The 13,039-nt window shown below is 40.8% G+C and overlaps 2 protein-coding genes across 10 annotated transcripts in view; both read right to left on the reverse strand.

Annotated features, from left to right (window-relative positions):
- Window positions 1–13,039, reverse strand: part of LOC310842696 (uncharacterized protein) — a 1,538,459-nt gene that overhangs the window by 1,150,892 nt on the left and 374,528 nt on the right. The gene's annotated exons all lie outside the window — the stretch shown is intronic.
- PCDH9 (protocadherin 9) overlaps window positions 1–13,039 on the reverse strand; it is a 754,509-nt gene that overhangs the window by 538,020 nt on the left and 203,450 nt on the right. The window contains exon 3 of one of the 9 annotated variants that reach the window (XM_083737784.1): window positions 7,293–9,219. The exons of the other annotated variants lie outside the window; for them this stretch is intronic. Coding sequence (XP_083593910.1) covers window positions 9,199–9,219 — 21 coding nt within the window. The 3' untranslated portion in view covers window positions 7,293–9,198. Of the gene's footprint in view, window positions 1–7,292; window positions 9,220–13,039 lie in introns of those variants that run through there. 9 annotated transcript variants of the gene reach the window in all.

Consider the following 13,039-nt stretch of genomic DNA (forward strand, 5'->3'; position numbering starts at 1 on the left):
ACTGTGACTTAATTTTTCATGGCTTCTGATTGTTTCCTTCAAGTCTAACTTAATGCTAACCATGTTTGCTATTCAAAATATAGGGGTTTCCTATTGGGCGTTATTTACATTTCTGTTCACTTACTTTATTTTACAACATCTTGAAAAACTGTGAAAATTTTACAGGTTAAGTATTATTTGCACTCAGTAACCCCTCTGTCCGCCTGTAATTATCGTTTCAGCTTTGCATTATAGAAAATATATAAATAAAGAAAATTCGTGGATATTCAGTGTATCCCTGAGTGCCACTAACAAATGAAATAATTTTGAATTATCTAAATAGAGAGACACTGGCAACCACAGAAAGGTCAGCATTAAATGCCCCTTGTCATTGGTTATCACATCTTTTAGGTTCTTTTTTTTTAACAGCTGTTTTGAATTGTAATTGCTATTTTCAGGACTGCTATATATTTAATGCTCATATGCTTCCAGGGTCATAGGCGGAGATTTATATTTTAAAGGTTTTTTTTTTCAAAATAAAAAAAATCCCCACCTCCAATGATTCTATAGTATTTAAACTTTCAACATTCATAGAGACACTATGCAGTGAGCTGCTTTGCACATAACAGTGCCGCAGTGCAATTGCACAAATATGAAGGAAAGGAGATTGTGTGGCTACTTCTCTTCTGCTCCTCCTGCTGCTTTGAGCTAAGTCTTGGTTTGCTGTAGTACGTTATCCAAAACGGGATTCATGGTTTGTTTCACTCCAGACAAACCATGAATTTTAACCTAGGTTTGTTTTTGGGTTTACGCTATGTTGCTTCTCTGGAGGAGACAAATCATGAGGGTGGGCTCAGATGACATGCTAAGCCATATCATGGGGAGAGTGCAGAGGCTGTGGTCTCCTTCCTGGAAACCAATGCACTTGTATGTACATTCTTAGCCATACATGTGGACCAGCTCTCTGTATGTATACAGCAGTAAGGTAAGGAGGTATAAAAACAAAATCTTACCTGTAGGAGATTTTGAGTTCGAAATAAATAAATAAATAAATAAATAAATAAATAAATAAATAAATCTTATTTTCTATTGCATAGGGGATCATGAACTTTTTGCCTGTTATCTGTTACTTCTAGTTTACCTGTGCAATAATATGGCACAGCACTTCTCTTATGAGAGAGAGGGAAATGGAATGAACGCCGTTGGTTAACATAAACCATGTAGCTTAAATAAATACTAAATTTTAACTAAAAATGGGCATTTTCAGAACTTACTGTAATCAGCAATGACATTGACCAATCCTCAAACACTTGTACACATTAAGCTCTGGTAACTTCAGTAGGCTTATGTATATTATTTGCGGCAGTCCAATTCCACAAAGGGGTCCATTTATACAGTCAACAAAGTAATTTGTTATTGACAAGGCTTTTTTCAGCCAGAACTCTCAGGTGGGTGCCATTGCCATTATAAGAGAACAAGGGAGGTGTTCATGGTGAGTTCCAGCACCATCCTTTCTAGAAAAATAGCGCTGATTATTGATAAACCTTTTCCGGGACTGCATCACTAAACACTGCTGGTGATAAACTGTGCATGTTTCAATGCCCCTCCATGCAAATGAAATAAATGTCCCCTGCATGTAGAAAGCCATCCTGTAAAAATTAACAGTTCAGCTTGATAACTTTCTATGGCATGATAACTTTCCACATTCAGAGAATTTTGTTGGTTTTTTTTCCATGGGGGGCTTATTCAAATGTGAACCATCTTTCCACCTGTAGCCTGAAGTGGCGCAGTCTAGGAAAAGCTGTATAGTGTACACCATGAGTAGGCAAACTAAGGCCCAGGAGCTGGATTCGGCCCAATCTCCTTCACAATCCGGCCCGCAGTCGGTCTGGGAATCAGTGTGCTTTTACATGAGTAAAAGGTGTCCTTTTATTTAAAACACATCTCTGGGTTATTTGTGGGGCATAGGAATTAGTTCTCACTCCCACACACAGACCCCACAATGTCTGAGGGACAGTGGACTGGCCCCCTGCTGAAAAAGGTTGCTGATGCCTGGTGTACACATTTGGCAAATGATTGTGTAAAAATGGGTTGGTGCAAATGCTTTTGGGCAGGGTACACAAACTGCAGCATTTTCCTATCCACACCTCAGCAAGACCACCATAGGACACTTTCCAGGGGGAGCATGTTCTTTCTCAACAATGTAATGTTCACAATCAGAGAGAAGTAGTGAAAAGTCAAGCTAAACACACTTCCCATTCACTGCTGCTTACTATTCAGATATTCTTAAAACAGTTGAACTTGAAAATTATCAGGCTGTGGAGTGTAGCCCTTCTGTGCTTTTTGTAACCTTTAGTCCAGAAGATGAAGAAGTGTGCATGCACACGAAAATCTGAAGAAGTGTGCATGCACACGAAAGCTCATACCAAGAACTGACTTAGTTGGTCTTTAAGGTGCTACTGGAAGGAATTTTTTTTGTCCAGAAGATGAAAAATTGTGATTTGCTATCTGCTTGTACAGAGTAATGATCCTATACATTCACACAAAGTCGATTTCAGAATTCCTGATTTATTTTTTAAAAGGAATCTAATGAAAAGGAATTGTTCTAATTATAAACATAAGACGACACATAAGTATTGTTAACGGAACTAATTTTGAAATATGGGTGGCCAATGGCTCACCTAAAAGGAGAACGAACTTGATTACAAGAGGCGAGAAAGTGAAATGGTGGGCATTGGAGACCATTGGCTTTATTAATAAACAATGCTTAGCCTGCGCATAGTACTTTTAAAGCCCATCCCATCCCATACATTTTCAAGGATCCTCAGAACAATCTTGCAAGGTAGGTCAGTATTATTACTATCTCCTGTACTTCAGGTCAGAAGCAGAGGCCGAGAGCCTATGGCTTGCCTAGGGCTATGTAGGAAGGTCACAACTGCAGTGAGACTTCAGTCCCTTAAGTAACTTCCCACCACTGTACCACCCTTGAGCAGCCAAAATACTCTTACAAGGTCTTTAAAAAATAATAATCTGAAACTAGAGTGTAAAGTAAAATATTTTGGACAGCCCACTCCAGCTTCCTCTGTGTTTCATTCGCTTTATGTCCCCCCCCCCCCACTTCTTCTACTTCTTGGAAGACCTGCTGGGCAAGGAGTTCATCTTGCTATGCATTATTCATGGAATAGCTAACATAATGGGGTCTCCTAGTCCTGATATAGTACATACACACGCACTTAAGTGTTCTTGTGAAAAATATTATACCAATGGTGCTGGAACTAAAGCCTATAATTGTTATCTGTCTTATTAAACAACTCACTATTCATTTGAGGAGGAAGGGTAATGTTGCTTCTGTTGTTTTCAAAGTTCAACAGAGAATCACCTCAGCCTTCTCAATGGACATTTTTTTTTCTTTTTTCCTTCTCCCCCTTCTTCACCCTCTTGTCTACCACTCTTATTCCTTTTATTTTTTCACATTGTTTTCATACTCTCGATGTGAAACACCTTACAGTGCTGGTTATCCCTACATACGAGTCTTCCCGTGTACCTCAACCCCATTGACTCAGAGGCATCACCTTCTTTAGTATCTCAAGAGAGGGGACACTTTACACCTGAAGTGCAGCACTGAATTTCTCACTGTCTTTCTCTCCTTGCAGCCACTTGACAAAAAAACGGCAGATACTTTGTACAGTTGATTTTTTTTTTCTTGCAGAAATAGCTGTGTGGGGTGGGGTGGGGTGGGCATATTGGGACCATGGAGTAGGAGGAAGATATAAACCTGTTGTCTGCACCATAAGCCCAGTCAGAATCCACATCTGCCATTTGCAGTAGGAGGAAAGCTCCCTCTACTTCACAAACATGTTGACAACTTTTTAGCCCTTGCACACACTTCTGCTGTGTCCCACACAGTCTCAAATGCACACCCCACATATACTCTCCTATCCCTTTCCACCATATAACGTATGTTGGCTGCAATGGGGCAGACACCAGTTCACCATTTCTTCCTTCCCCTTGCCATTCCTGAAACATGAAATATCTGTTGGAGAACTGCCTGCCTGCCTCAAGAGCTTTGCAGAAGCACACAAGGGCGATCACCACTAGGAATTAATCATTACTACAGAAGGCCTCTGTACAGCCATTAGTGGGGGCAAAGTCAAGTGAGCTGAAACGGGGACCACACTGGGAACGGAACTCAGCCTCTTGCTCCTCTGTATGCTTTGCAGGTGCTTGAGAGGGAGGCAGAAGCAGAACCCGGCATTCAGAGGCAGTCTTGATATGAATCCACCTGGCTCAGAGTTCCTGCCCTGTCCCATCTCGGGCAAATTGTGGAAGGATGAGCCACTGTAAGCTACAATAATGAACCAGAATGCTGGATCCAGCTCTTCTATTCAAGCAGCAGGGTACAATTAATTTCTGATTGTCTGTGTTGGTCTGGACCATTTCCCTGAAGCTACATATTACATGCATCCATTTGAGATCATCAGAAGACTGGCAAAGGCTGTAATATTGTTGGCTTTTGGTGGTGGGTCCTAAATGCAATTCTTGCTAATGCTTTAAAGAGTGATTCATAAGCTTCCTTTGAAGGTTATATTTGCATGGTTATTATCTCATATATTAGCAAACAAATGCATACCATGCATTTGGAGTACTTGAGTAGGTACATTTCAAGTGGATTCACATTGGCACATATATACACCAATTTTATTTAGAATTAATAATTTTAAATGGATTTAAATTGACTCTTTTTCTTCTTTTTTTAACACAACCATATGCTATCACAGCCAGACCGAAGAGCAATTTTAATTGGAAAATAACCCACGGCTCCCTGGCATATTTGACAAACAACATTCCATCCCAAAGAAACAACAGAGGAAATTGTGTTATCCATTTATAGCAATTATAATATAGCCACTTTCCCTCAAATAGGGGAGTTTATTTCACAGCTACAAAATTGCATAATTAAATGTGCTCTTTTTTTGCTTCAGATAAGATTCATGACTAAGCACTTTGCAGATCATGTTTCCAAAAGGTTCTTTTGTGACATCAGATTTTTTACCCTGCCTCTCAAAAACACACACACCACAATTAAATATCTACATTTAGTTATAAAATAAGCCACAATCCAGATAACCACCATTTCAGTATGTACACAGAACATGAGGCCAGTATTAGAAGTTCATTTAAAATTTGCCTAGACACAATATAAATCTATGGGTTGCTCTTAAAAATGAAAATCTGAAAGACTGCAAGGTAAATGTTGTGGTGCAATTTTCAGATTATTCCAGACAGGCCTCACACAGTCAGTCCTAAACTGTTCATCAGACTGAAGTAAAATTTCAAGCAAATCTTATTTTTATCCTCATGCACTGAGGAAAACCAAGAGAGTGTGGATAGGACAAGTAAATATTCTCTCTAGGAATGTGTACTCATAGTCATGTTTGCATTATCTCTGGTTTTTAAGGTAACATTTGCATCAACTCTGTTTGCTCAGAGCCAGATTCCTCATACAGTTGTAATTTGTGGTATTTTATTTCAGTGGGTTGTGTGACCCATATGAAGAAAGTGTTCTTACATGAGCATACAGAACCACTCCAGAAGCCATACTGGGGTGCCAAATAATTCAGTATAAGGCTACTCAATGCTAAAACATAACTTTGTGTTATGCTTCTTGTTGTTTATTTAATTGTGAAATGAGTCCATTCCTGAGCTTCTCTAAACTTAGCAGGAAAAATACACTTAGTAACAATTGGAAACATTAGTAATTTTGATTACCAAAGCTGGCATAACCTAGTATGTATGAGAGGTGTTCTGTGAATGAGAACCAAATAGAAAGTTGGATCTGAAGCCAGGAGATCTTGGTTTAGTTTCTGGCTTTCAGCAAACCACCATAAGTCAGCCTGACTTAAGGGTTGTGGTGTGTGGTCCATGGAGAATAAACTGGGCAATGTATTTAGGAAGGAACTTCACAAACATTTTTAGTTTAAAAGTGGTTATGTAATCCAAAGACTGACTAAAGACATTAAGAGTTTTCCTATGTGATGTTGGGTTGCAGCCATTTAGGATGCTCAAAACTGGACTGGATGAAAGTTGCATCTTGTTCTGCTGCCAGCACAGTGTCTTGCCATGTGCTCCTGGGAATCTTACAAGTAAGGCTAATGCAGCAGCCCCCGCAAGTTGTCTGTTGTTCCCACCAGCTAGTACTTGGACATACCATTTCATTGCCATCCCTAATAGCAGTCGAGAGAACTATCCTCCTTGAGTCTGTCCAATATTTTGAAATAGAAATGGGCCACCTTAGGCTCATCCTGAAGAGCATGATAAGGGCTTATCATGAGAAAGTCCTTAGAATGCTCTCTGAGCGTTCAACTTGATGCTGAAAGCATCGGCCATCCTTCAGCTGCTACCCATCCTGCTCTCCAGAACAAAAAGAAACAGAAAGCCATGGAAGGAGGGAATGAAGGATGGACTGGTAGAGAGGTCTACCCCAGCAGACCATCTTTCTGGTCAGAAATGGTATATCTTCTGCCAAGGAATCATGGGGTTTGCAATCCAGCTCTGTGAATTACTGTCTGCAAGGCAAGCAGCCCATGCAAACCTTCTGCCTTCATTGGAGCATTCTACTGGGTGGCTGCTACTTCTTCCTGCTTCCTTTGGGAAAGTGTTGACATTTTAAAAAGGCAAATAGAATCCAAGCAGACACCTGCTCAAGATATGCCCTCAAGGCTCTGCACTCCTCACCCCCACCCAGTTCTGCTCACAATTCAGGTAAAAGAGTGCTTGCCTAGTGGACCACCCTTGCTCTAATTCTCATCCCATCCCTATCTTTAAAGCCATCTAAACCATGTATTGTGAATTCCATAAATTAACTGCCTGTTGTATCATCTGCCCTGAGCCTACTGGCCAGTCTATTTCACTGGCCAGCTTAAAAAAAAAAAAAGCTGGAGAAGCTGTCTATACAGTTCAGCAGCACCAATTATAGTTAGGGAAGGATTCCTTTATAAAAGTGCTTTTTGTGTGTTTCTAACCACTTCACATACATTGTCTCAATAATAACCACAGGCTAATAGATGCACAAATCAGAGTTACAGGTTTTCATATGTTGTTAAACTGCCAGGTAGGCAGATAGAGGGGTCGCTGTTCCTGAGTGCAAGGAAGAACTACCTACACATGCCTGAGAGACTCCAATAAATCTTTGACATGACATGTCGGTTCTGATGAATGCTCATTGCACAATGGAGAAGAGAATAATGCACCAATTTCTTTATTTTGTGGTATAAAAATGTGGATTTATTCCATGAATGAGAATCAGCCTCAGACAACTTTCTAGCTTTTATTTCTTTGATATATTACACCACAGTGGATTTACATTTTTAAAAAGGGGGTTACAAGCACCACTTAATGGTTGACAGCTTTCTAGAAATGCTGATAAATACTATGTGATTACTCCCCCCCCCCTCAGAAAAATGCACTACATAAAGTATATTCATACTCCGTGCCACTTTATTACAAATATTTCTCACAAGATCTAATCAAGCCACAGGTATATACCAATTTGCAGTCCAAGCCAGCAACAACTCCAGGCAAAGTTTTACCATTGATTCTTGGGTGGCTTCCCAAGTGAAAAGTGGTTGCGAGATTAAGCTGTCATTTGGCTGACTATGAATTATTTTCTTTTTCCCAGGTGCATGGACTAGTTATTACAATTCAAACAGAAATATTTTTAAATGAATTTGATCACTTGACAAGTGCCTGTTGATAACCCACTGCTTTGCTCTTTATTGCAAGTAGATATTTGGAATCTATTTTGTGCTGAACAATTTGAACCAAACAGTGAAATGCTTTTGGTCTCTTACAGAACAAACTAATCTAAGGCTACCTAAGGGCTTGGAGCAATATCCAGCTCCCTGAGTACATGCACGGGGGACAAGCTTCAGAAGGAGGAAAAGTGTTTTTGCCCAATTCTGTGTGAGAGCCTAATCATGTGCAAAATCTACTGCCACCCCAGACTAGTTGTGCCACTGAACACATGTAGGAGGGTCTGGCCACAGAAAGCCTGTGGTGACAGGGAGTGTATTTCCTGCTGGAAGGTATTCAAAACCCCATCCTGGATCCCATGAACTGGCACTTAGAACAGAAGGGGGGCTGAAGTAATGCACTCACCCACAGCCCTAAGATGGCAGAATAAAGGATGGTCATAACATGCCAGTCTGGGCAACTTTTTCACTCTTTGCTCCCAGCTCTGCAGGACCAGACTAACAAGTGCTGGGAAACGTCCTCTCCTGGGGACAGGGTGGCGGGGGGGGGAGCGTTCTTTCTCCCATGATTTATTTTAGCATGGGGACCAGTGCTCTGGTGTACATTCGCAATATTAAACCTCCACATTAAAGAACTGGATTGTGTCCCTATTCTAATACATTCTGGCGTATATATAGAGGATGTCTACTGTTGTTTTTATGTGCCTCCAAAAAGTGAATATAAAGCAAGGTGATTAATATTGATCAAGTAATATCAGATCTTTTCCATCGAGTGAGGAAAGGTATTTGCCTTTATTTTATTTACCACCAATAAAACTGATGTGATCTGTATTGTGAAGCACTCATGGAAGACTATTTTAAAACTTTCAAAATTGGCATTGCAGTACAAATAGATGCATTTCCCAATATTTTAAAGACAGAAAACGTGCATTCATCAGCACAAATGTTTATATATTATTGGGGATGGGGTATCCCTGTCTAAAGAGAGTAAAGAACATCATCAGCAAACAGATGCCAACTACTCCATAACCTTGTCTTTTAAAGGAAGGAGTATTTTGTTACCTAAATGTGCAAAGCCATTAGGCTCTTGAGAAATGTGTCTTGGGTGGTAAGATTGGGATTTTTTTATGCCTCTTTCAGATGCCAGCCAAAGAAATGTTTGTTTTGGTCTTCATTTTCCATCTAAAAATTTTGGACGGGCCTTTAGGCCTGGCTACCAAGAAGTGGGGTCCCATCTCTTTCAATATGTTCAAGTTCTTCACAACAAAGAAGACCAATTCAAAGAGAGGAAACGTGGAGAGTTTCTGTGTATAGTCTTTGGCTCTGCATCCCAAGACATCTTCTTGGATGCCCGCACCCTTCTCAGCAGAGAAGGAAGGAAGAAACGTCTTCAGAGAAAGCAGTGCTGTGTACCACAATGGATGTTGCCTCCCGGTAGTCAGAGATGGTGAAGCAGGCATTGATTCTCTCAGGGAGAGGGTGGGGAGCACTTGAGAGAAAGAGAGAGAGAAAGACAGAAAGAGAGAAAGAGACCAAAGAGATAAGCAGACCTGGGGGACTTCAGGACATTTACAACCTAAATATAGATTCCCCATTTTTCCCTAGCTGCATAATTGACTATATCGGTATCATATGTCAGGGCTGCACAATGTATGACCTACCACATAAAACTCAGTCCACCAGCCATGCATGGCAGCACTTCAGGGGCTGAAGAAACTTCCAGCTTTTCATGCCTGCCTAAAACAGTAGACCGGGGGATTTACAGCATGCAGCGTTCCACATTGCAAGACTTGTTGGCTGCTTTTGATTTGGTGTACCACAAATTGTACAGGTCTATCATATGTCATATATACTTGTTTATATAAATGTATATTCTAACTGCCTAGGATAGGTTACAACATTTCAAAATTTGCCAACAAAATGAATATTTTTATTGTTGTATTGTGCTAAGAAGCATTTAAAATAAAATAACAACAACAATTAAAGCATGCTAAAGTGAAACTTGTGGCACCAAACAGGATTAAAACCAATCCCCCCAGCACACCTCATCTTTCTTTTTTTCAAAATACTTCACAAAATTATATTCTACTCTTTTCCACAATACCCAAGAAAGATAACAATGTTTCTGAAGCTGTAAAACAAAACAAAATGCCTACAGATTTTATAGTTAAGTGGAATCTAATGTTGTTACAGAAGCTCCAGCAGCACCAAAGTTATAGGGAAGAAGGTTCAGATCGAAGGTGCAAGGGCTGGATAACCACCCGTCTAACCTGTGAAGGCAAAGCAGATGGCCCAAGCCACCTAGAGCTTTAAAGATCAACACCAGCATGTAGCCTGCAAATGAAGTTGCAGGAATTATCTTGAGTAAGGGAAAATAATGTGAAGGAAACATCCAAACCGCCTTCCATTTAGATCTCTTCCAAGTTTTTACTTTAGCAAGTTGGATCCTCCTAAAAGAGGGTCCATGTTGTGCTCGGCCCTGGAACTCTTCCCTAACCGGCTTCTGGGCGGGGCTTGCCCCACTCCAAGCTGGTGGTGCCACAGTTATGCCAATGGCCTTTAGCCAATCGGCAGTGTGGCAAGGTTGGGGGTATTTATTTGGCAGCGTGACATAGGGACCTCCTTTTGCTTCGCACTTCACACCCACCCGTTAATTAGGTCGTGTTTGGCCTTGCTTTGGACTTCGGTTGGTCACCTGTTTTGGAACGGGGCCTGGGTAGGAATTTTTCCCAATGTGGTAGATTGGCTGTGGCCACTTGGTTTTTGCCTACCTCTTAGCAATTGTCACAACTTTGTAAGGTTTGGCAGTTAGGCATTGGTTTAGGGGAATGTGGGGAGGGGAGGGGCAGCCATCACCTGCCCCTCCAATGAATAGGGTATTCCGTTAAAGGAATCCAGGGGTCTGGATCTCGTCTGAAGCCCGGAGAGGGTCTAGGGCCATGCCAGGACCCCCGGGAACCCCAGGGGTGAGCACCAGTCAATATACACTGATGGAGATCCCCCTGTTGGTTGTTTACAGTTCCAGGCTTCCTGCAGGGTGGGGCAGAAGCCAGATATAGTTTTGATACCAATGCCTAAGTCAATACCAGTCACATTTGTGTATTTAATAAAGTTGTAGCCAAAATTTGCCCATTAACATTTAAACAAAATTCTGTCTCCACAGTGTCTTTATTTCCATGAGGGATGGGTTTTGGGGCTCGGAGCACAATAAGTTTGGTACGCAGCTATGTTGTGTGTTTGTGTATAATAATTCATACCCCGTCCATCTGACTGGGTTTCCCCAGCCACTAAGGCATATGGACAACTAACCTGGTATTCCAGTCTTAAGAACACTGGCTGCATCCGCACAAATCTGGAAGATTCACTTCCCTATCAGTTGTCATGATATCTGAACCTAGACAAACTCCAGCTAGTCTTATCTTTTGTTAGTGGAAAAAAGTCACCTTCAAACCATAGTTAAGATTAATCACAGTTTAGCATTCGGTCCCACCATTTTGTGGTGACTCTAAAGTGGAAGTTGTAGCTTCAGATCTCACAATTCAAAAAGCGCCTCAGAAGATATCTTTCTAGGAATCATCCCTCCCATTTCACCATACCCCCCCCCCAAAAAAATAATGATTTTTTAAACCAAACAGCCAGGGTTTGGCTTTTGAAGGGGGAGGGGGAGTAAAAGAACAGATAAATGGTCCTTGTCAATTCAGTCCTTTGCCACGAGAAAGGAGAGAATGATAGATACTTTACACCACCCCAAGAGTGCTTAGAGCTGGGGCCCAATTTTTGGTCATGCTGACCATGAAGCTTTGCCTCTACCATGTTCTGACTTTGCAAGTTTTCCGCAGAGATATATGTACAAGGTTATTTCGGCAAACATTTAGCCATTTACATTGTTCAGCTCATTTCCCATAAAATAGGTTTTCACTGGAAATTCTGTAAAAAATTAAAGGATGTAAGGTGTTTTGGTTTTTGCATTAAGAGCATTACAGTATTAAACAAAATTAGAGAGACCAGATGTAGTAGTAGGACCATCCATTCATTTCAGTGGCTATAGTCTCCTCCATCCTCTAATGCCTGCCCTGTCCTGCATATTAGCCTTTAAGCTCCTGCTCCAGAATAAGAAGGGGTAAGCAACAGTGATTCTTATTGGCTCTTCCCTACTTAATTTTGCAGGAGAGTTGCTCTCAAGGAACCAGGCCTCACATAGATCAGCAGTCCGCTGATTTGATCATAAGTGCTGACTTTATAAGGAAGAAAAAATAATCCCCTTGCTGGGTGTAAACTACCAGCATCTTTACCTTAGGGTTTGTCTTTCCACATTTCATTTTCATGCTTCCTACCATGTGCCTCATAGCCTGAAGAGCTTTATGCCTCTATTTATTACCTTAAGGATTCCCCTTAGCATACTAGGAAGGATAAATTAACTAACACAACTTCTAAAGGCTCTACAAAACTGCTGGGGAGAAGGGGAAAAAAACAAAACTCCAAGCATTGAAAAAGCTAATGAAACACATACATCAGAAAAGGCAAACTCCCCAAAGTGTCTGGCCATCAGAAATCCATGTGTATGTGTGTCCGTCCATGCACAGGTTGAAACACAACCACACATCAGTTTGCTTTCTTCTTTCAGAGAAGCTTTTAAAAATACATACATATTGAGGCTTTTATTAAGTGAAATGGCACTAATTTATTTAATTATATGACATTTTCACATGTTACATTCAGCGGCACTGAACCTACTCCCTCCCCACTACACACCAACATGCAAACATGTCTGCATATTTTACTGAAGGTGACATTTCAGTGAAAACCCTTCTCACCTCTGCACATACTTTTATAGCTCCAAAGGGTAAGCACATCAGAGTTGAATGAAGGGGAAAATAATGCTTGATGAAATATTACCTAGGTGGCTCTAGCCAGTCTGGAGAAATATTAACAGTATAGTGTAGCATACTGTAACCACAACGTCCCATTTTCATCTTTGCACCATGTTCCTATGTATGGAAGTTTGCAATATCCAAATTCATTATAAATAAAGAATGCTGGCAAACAAGCCGACATTCTCTTTGTGACAGAGGATCTTCACAGATAACTGTTTCACAACAAATTTGTGTCTCAGGTGCAGTGTGATTCTCTTTGCCATTTATCATGATTTTGACAGATAGCCAAGCTACCCTTCTGGCTTGACAGAACCTACCTTGGTATAGTTTGGGTGATTGTGAGCCCAGTCACAGTATTTTCAACTTCTGGCTTAATATTGCTGTCCTATATATAATCACACTTTCTTTAATTGCAATGTGAGTAAACAAAAGTCA

The sequence above is a fragment of the Podarcis gaigeae genome, assembly GCF_964106915.1.
Source record: "Podarcis gaigeae genome assembly, chromosome: 4".
NCBI lineage: Eukaryota > Metazoa > Chordata > Lepidosauria > Squamata > Lacertidae > Podarcis > Podarcis gaigeae.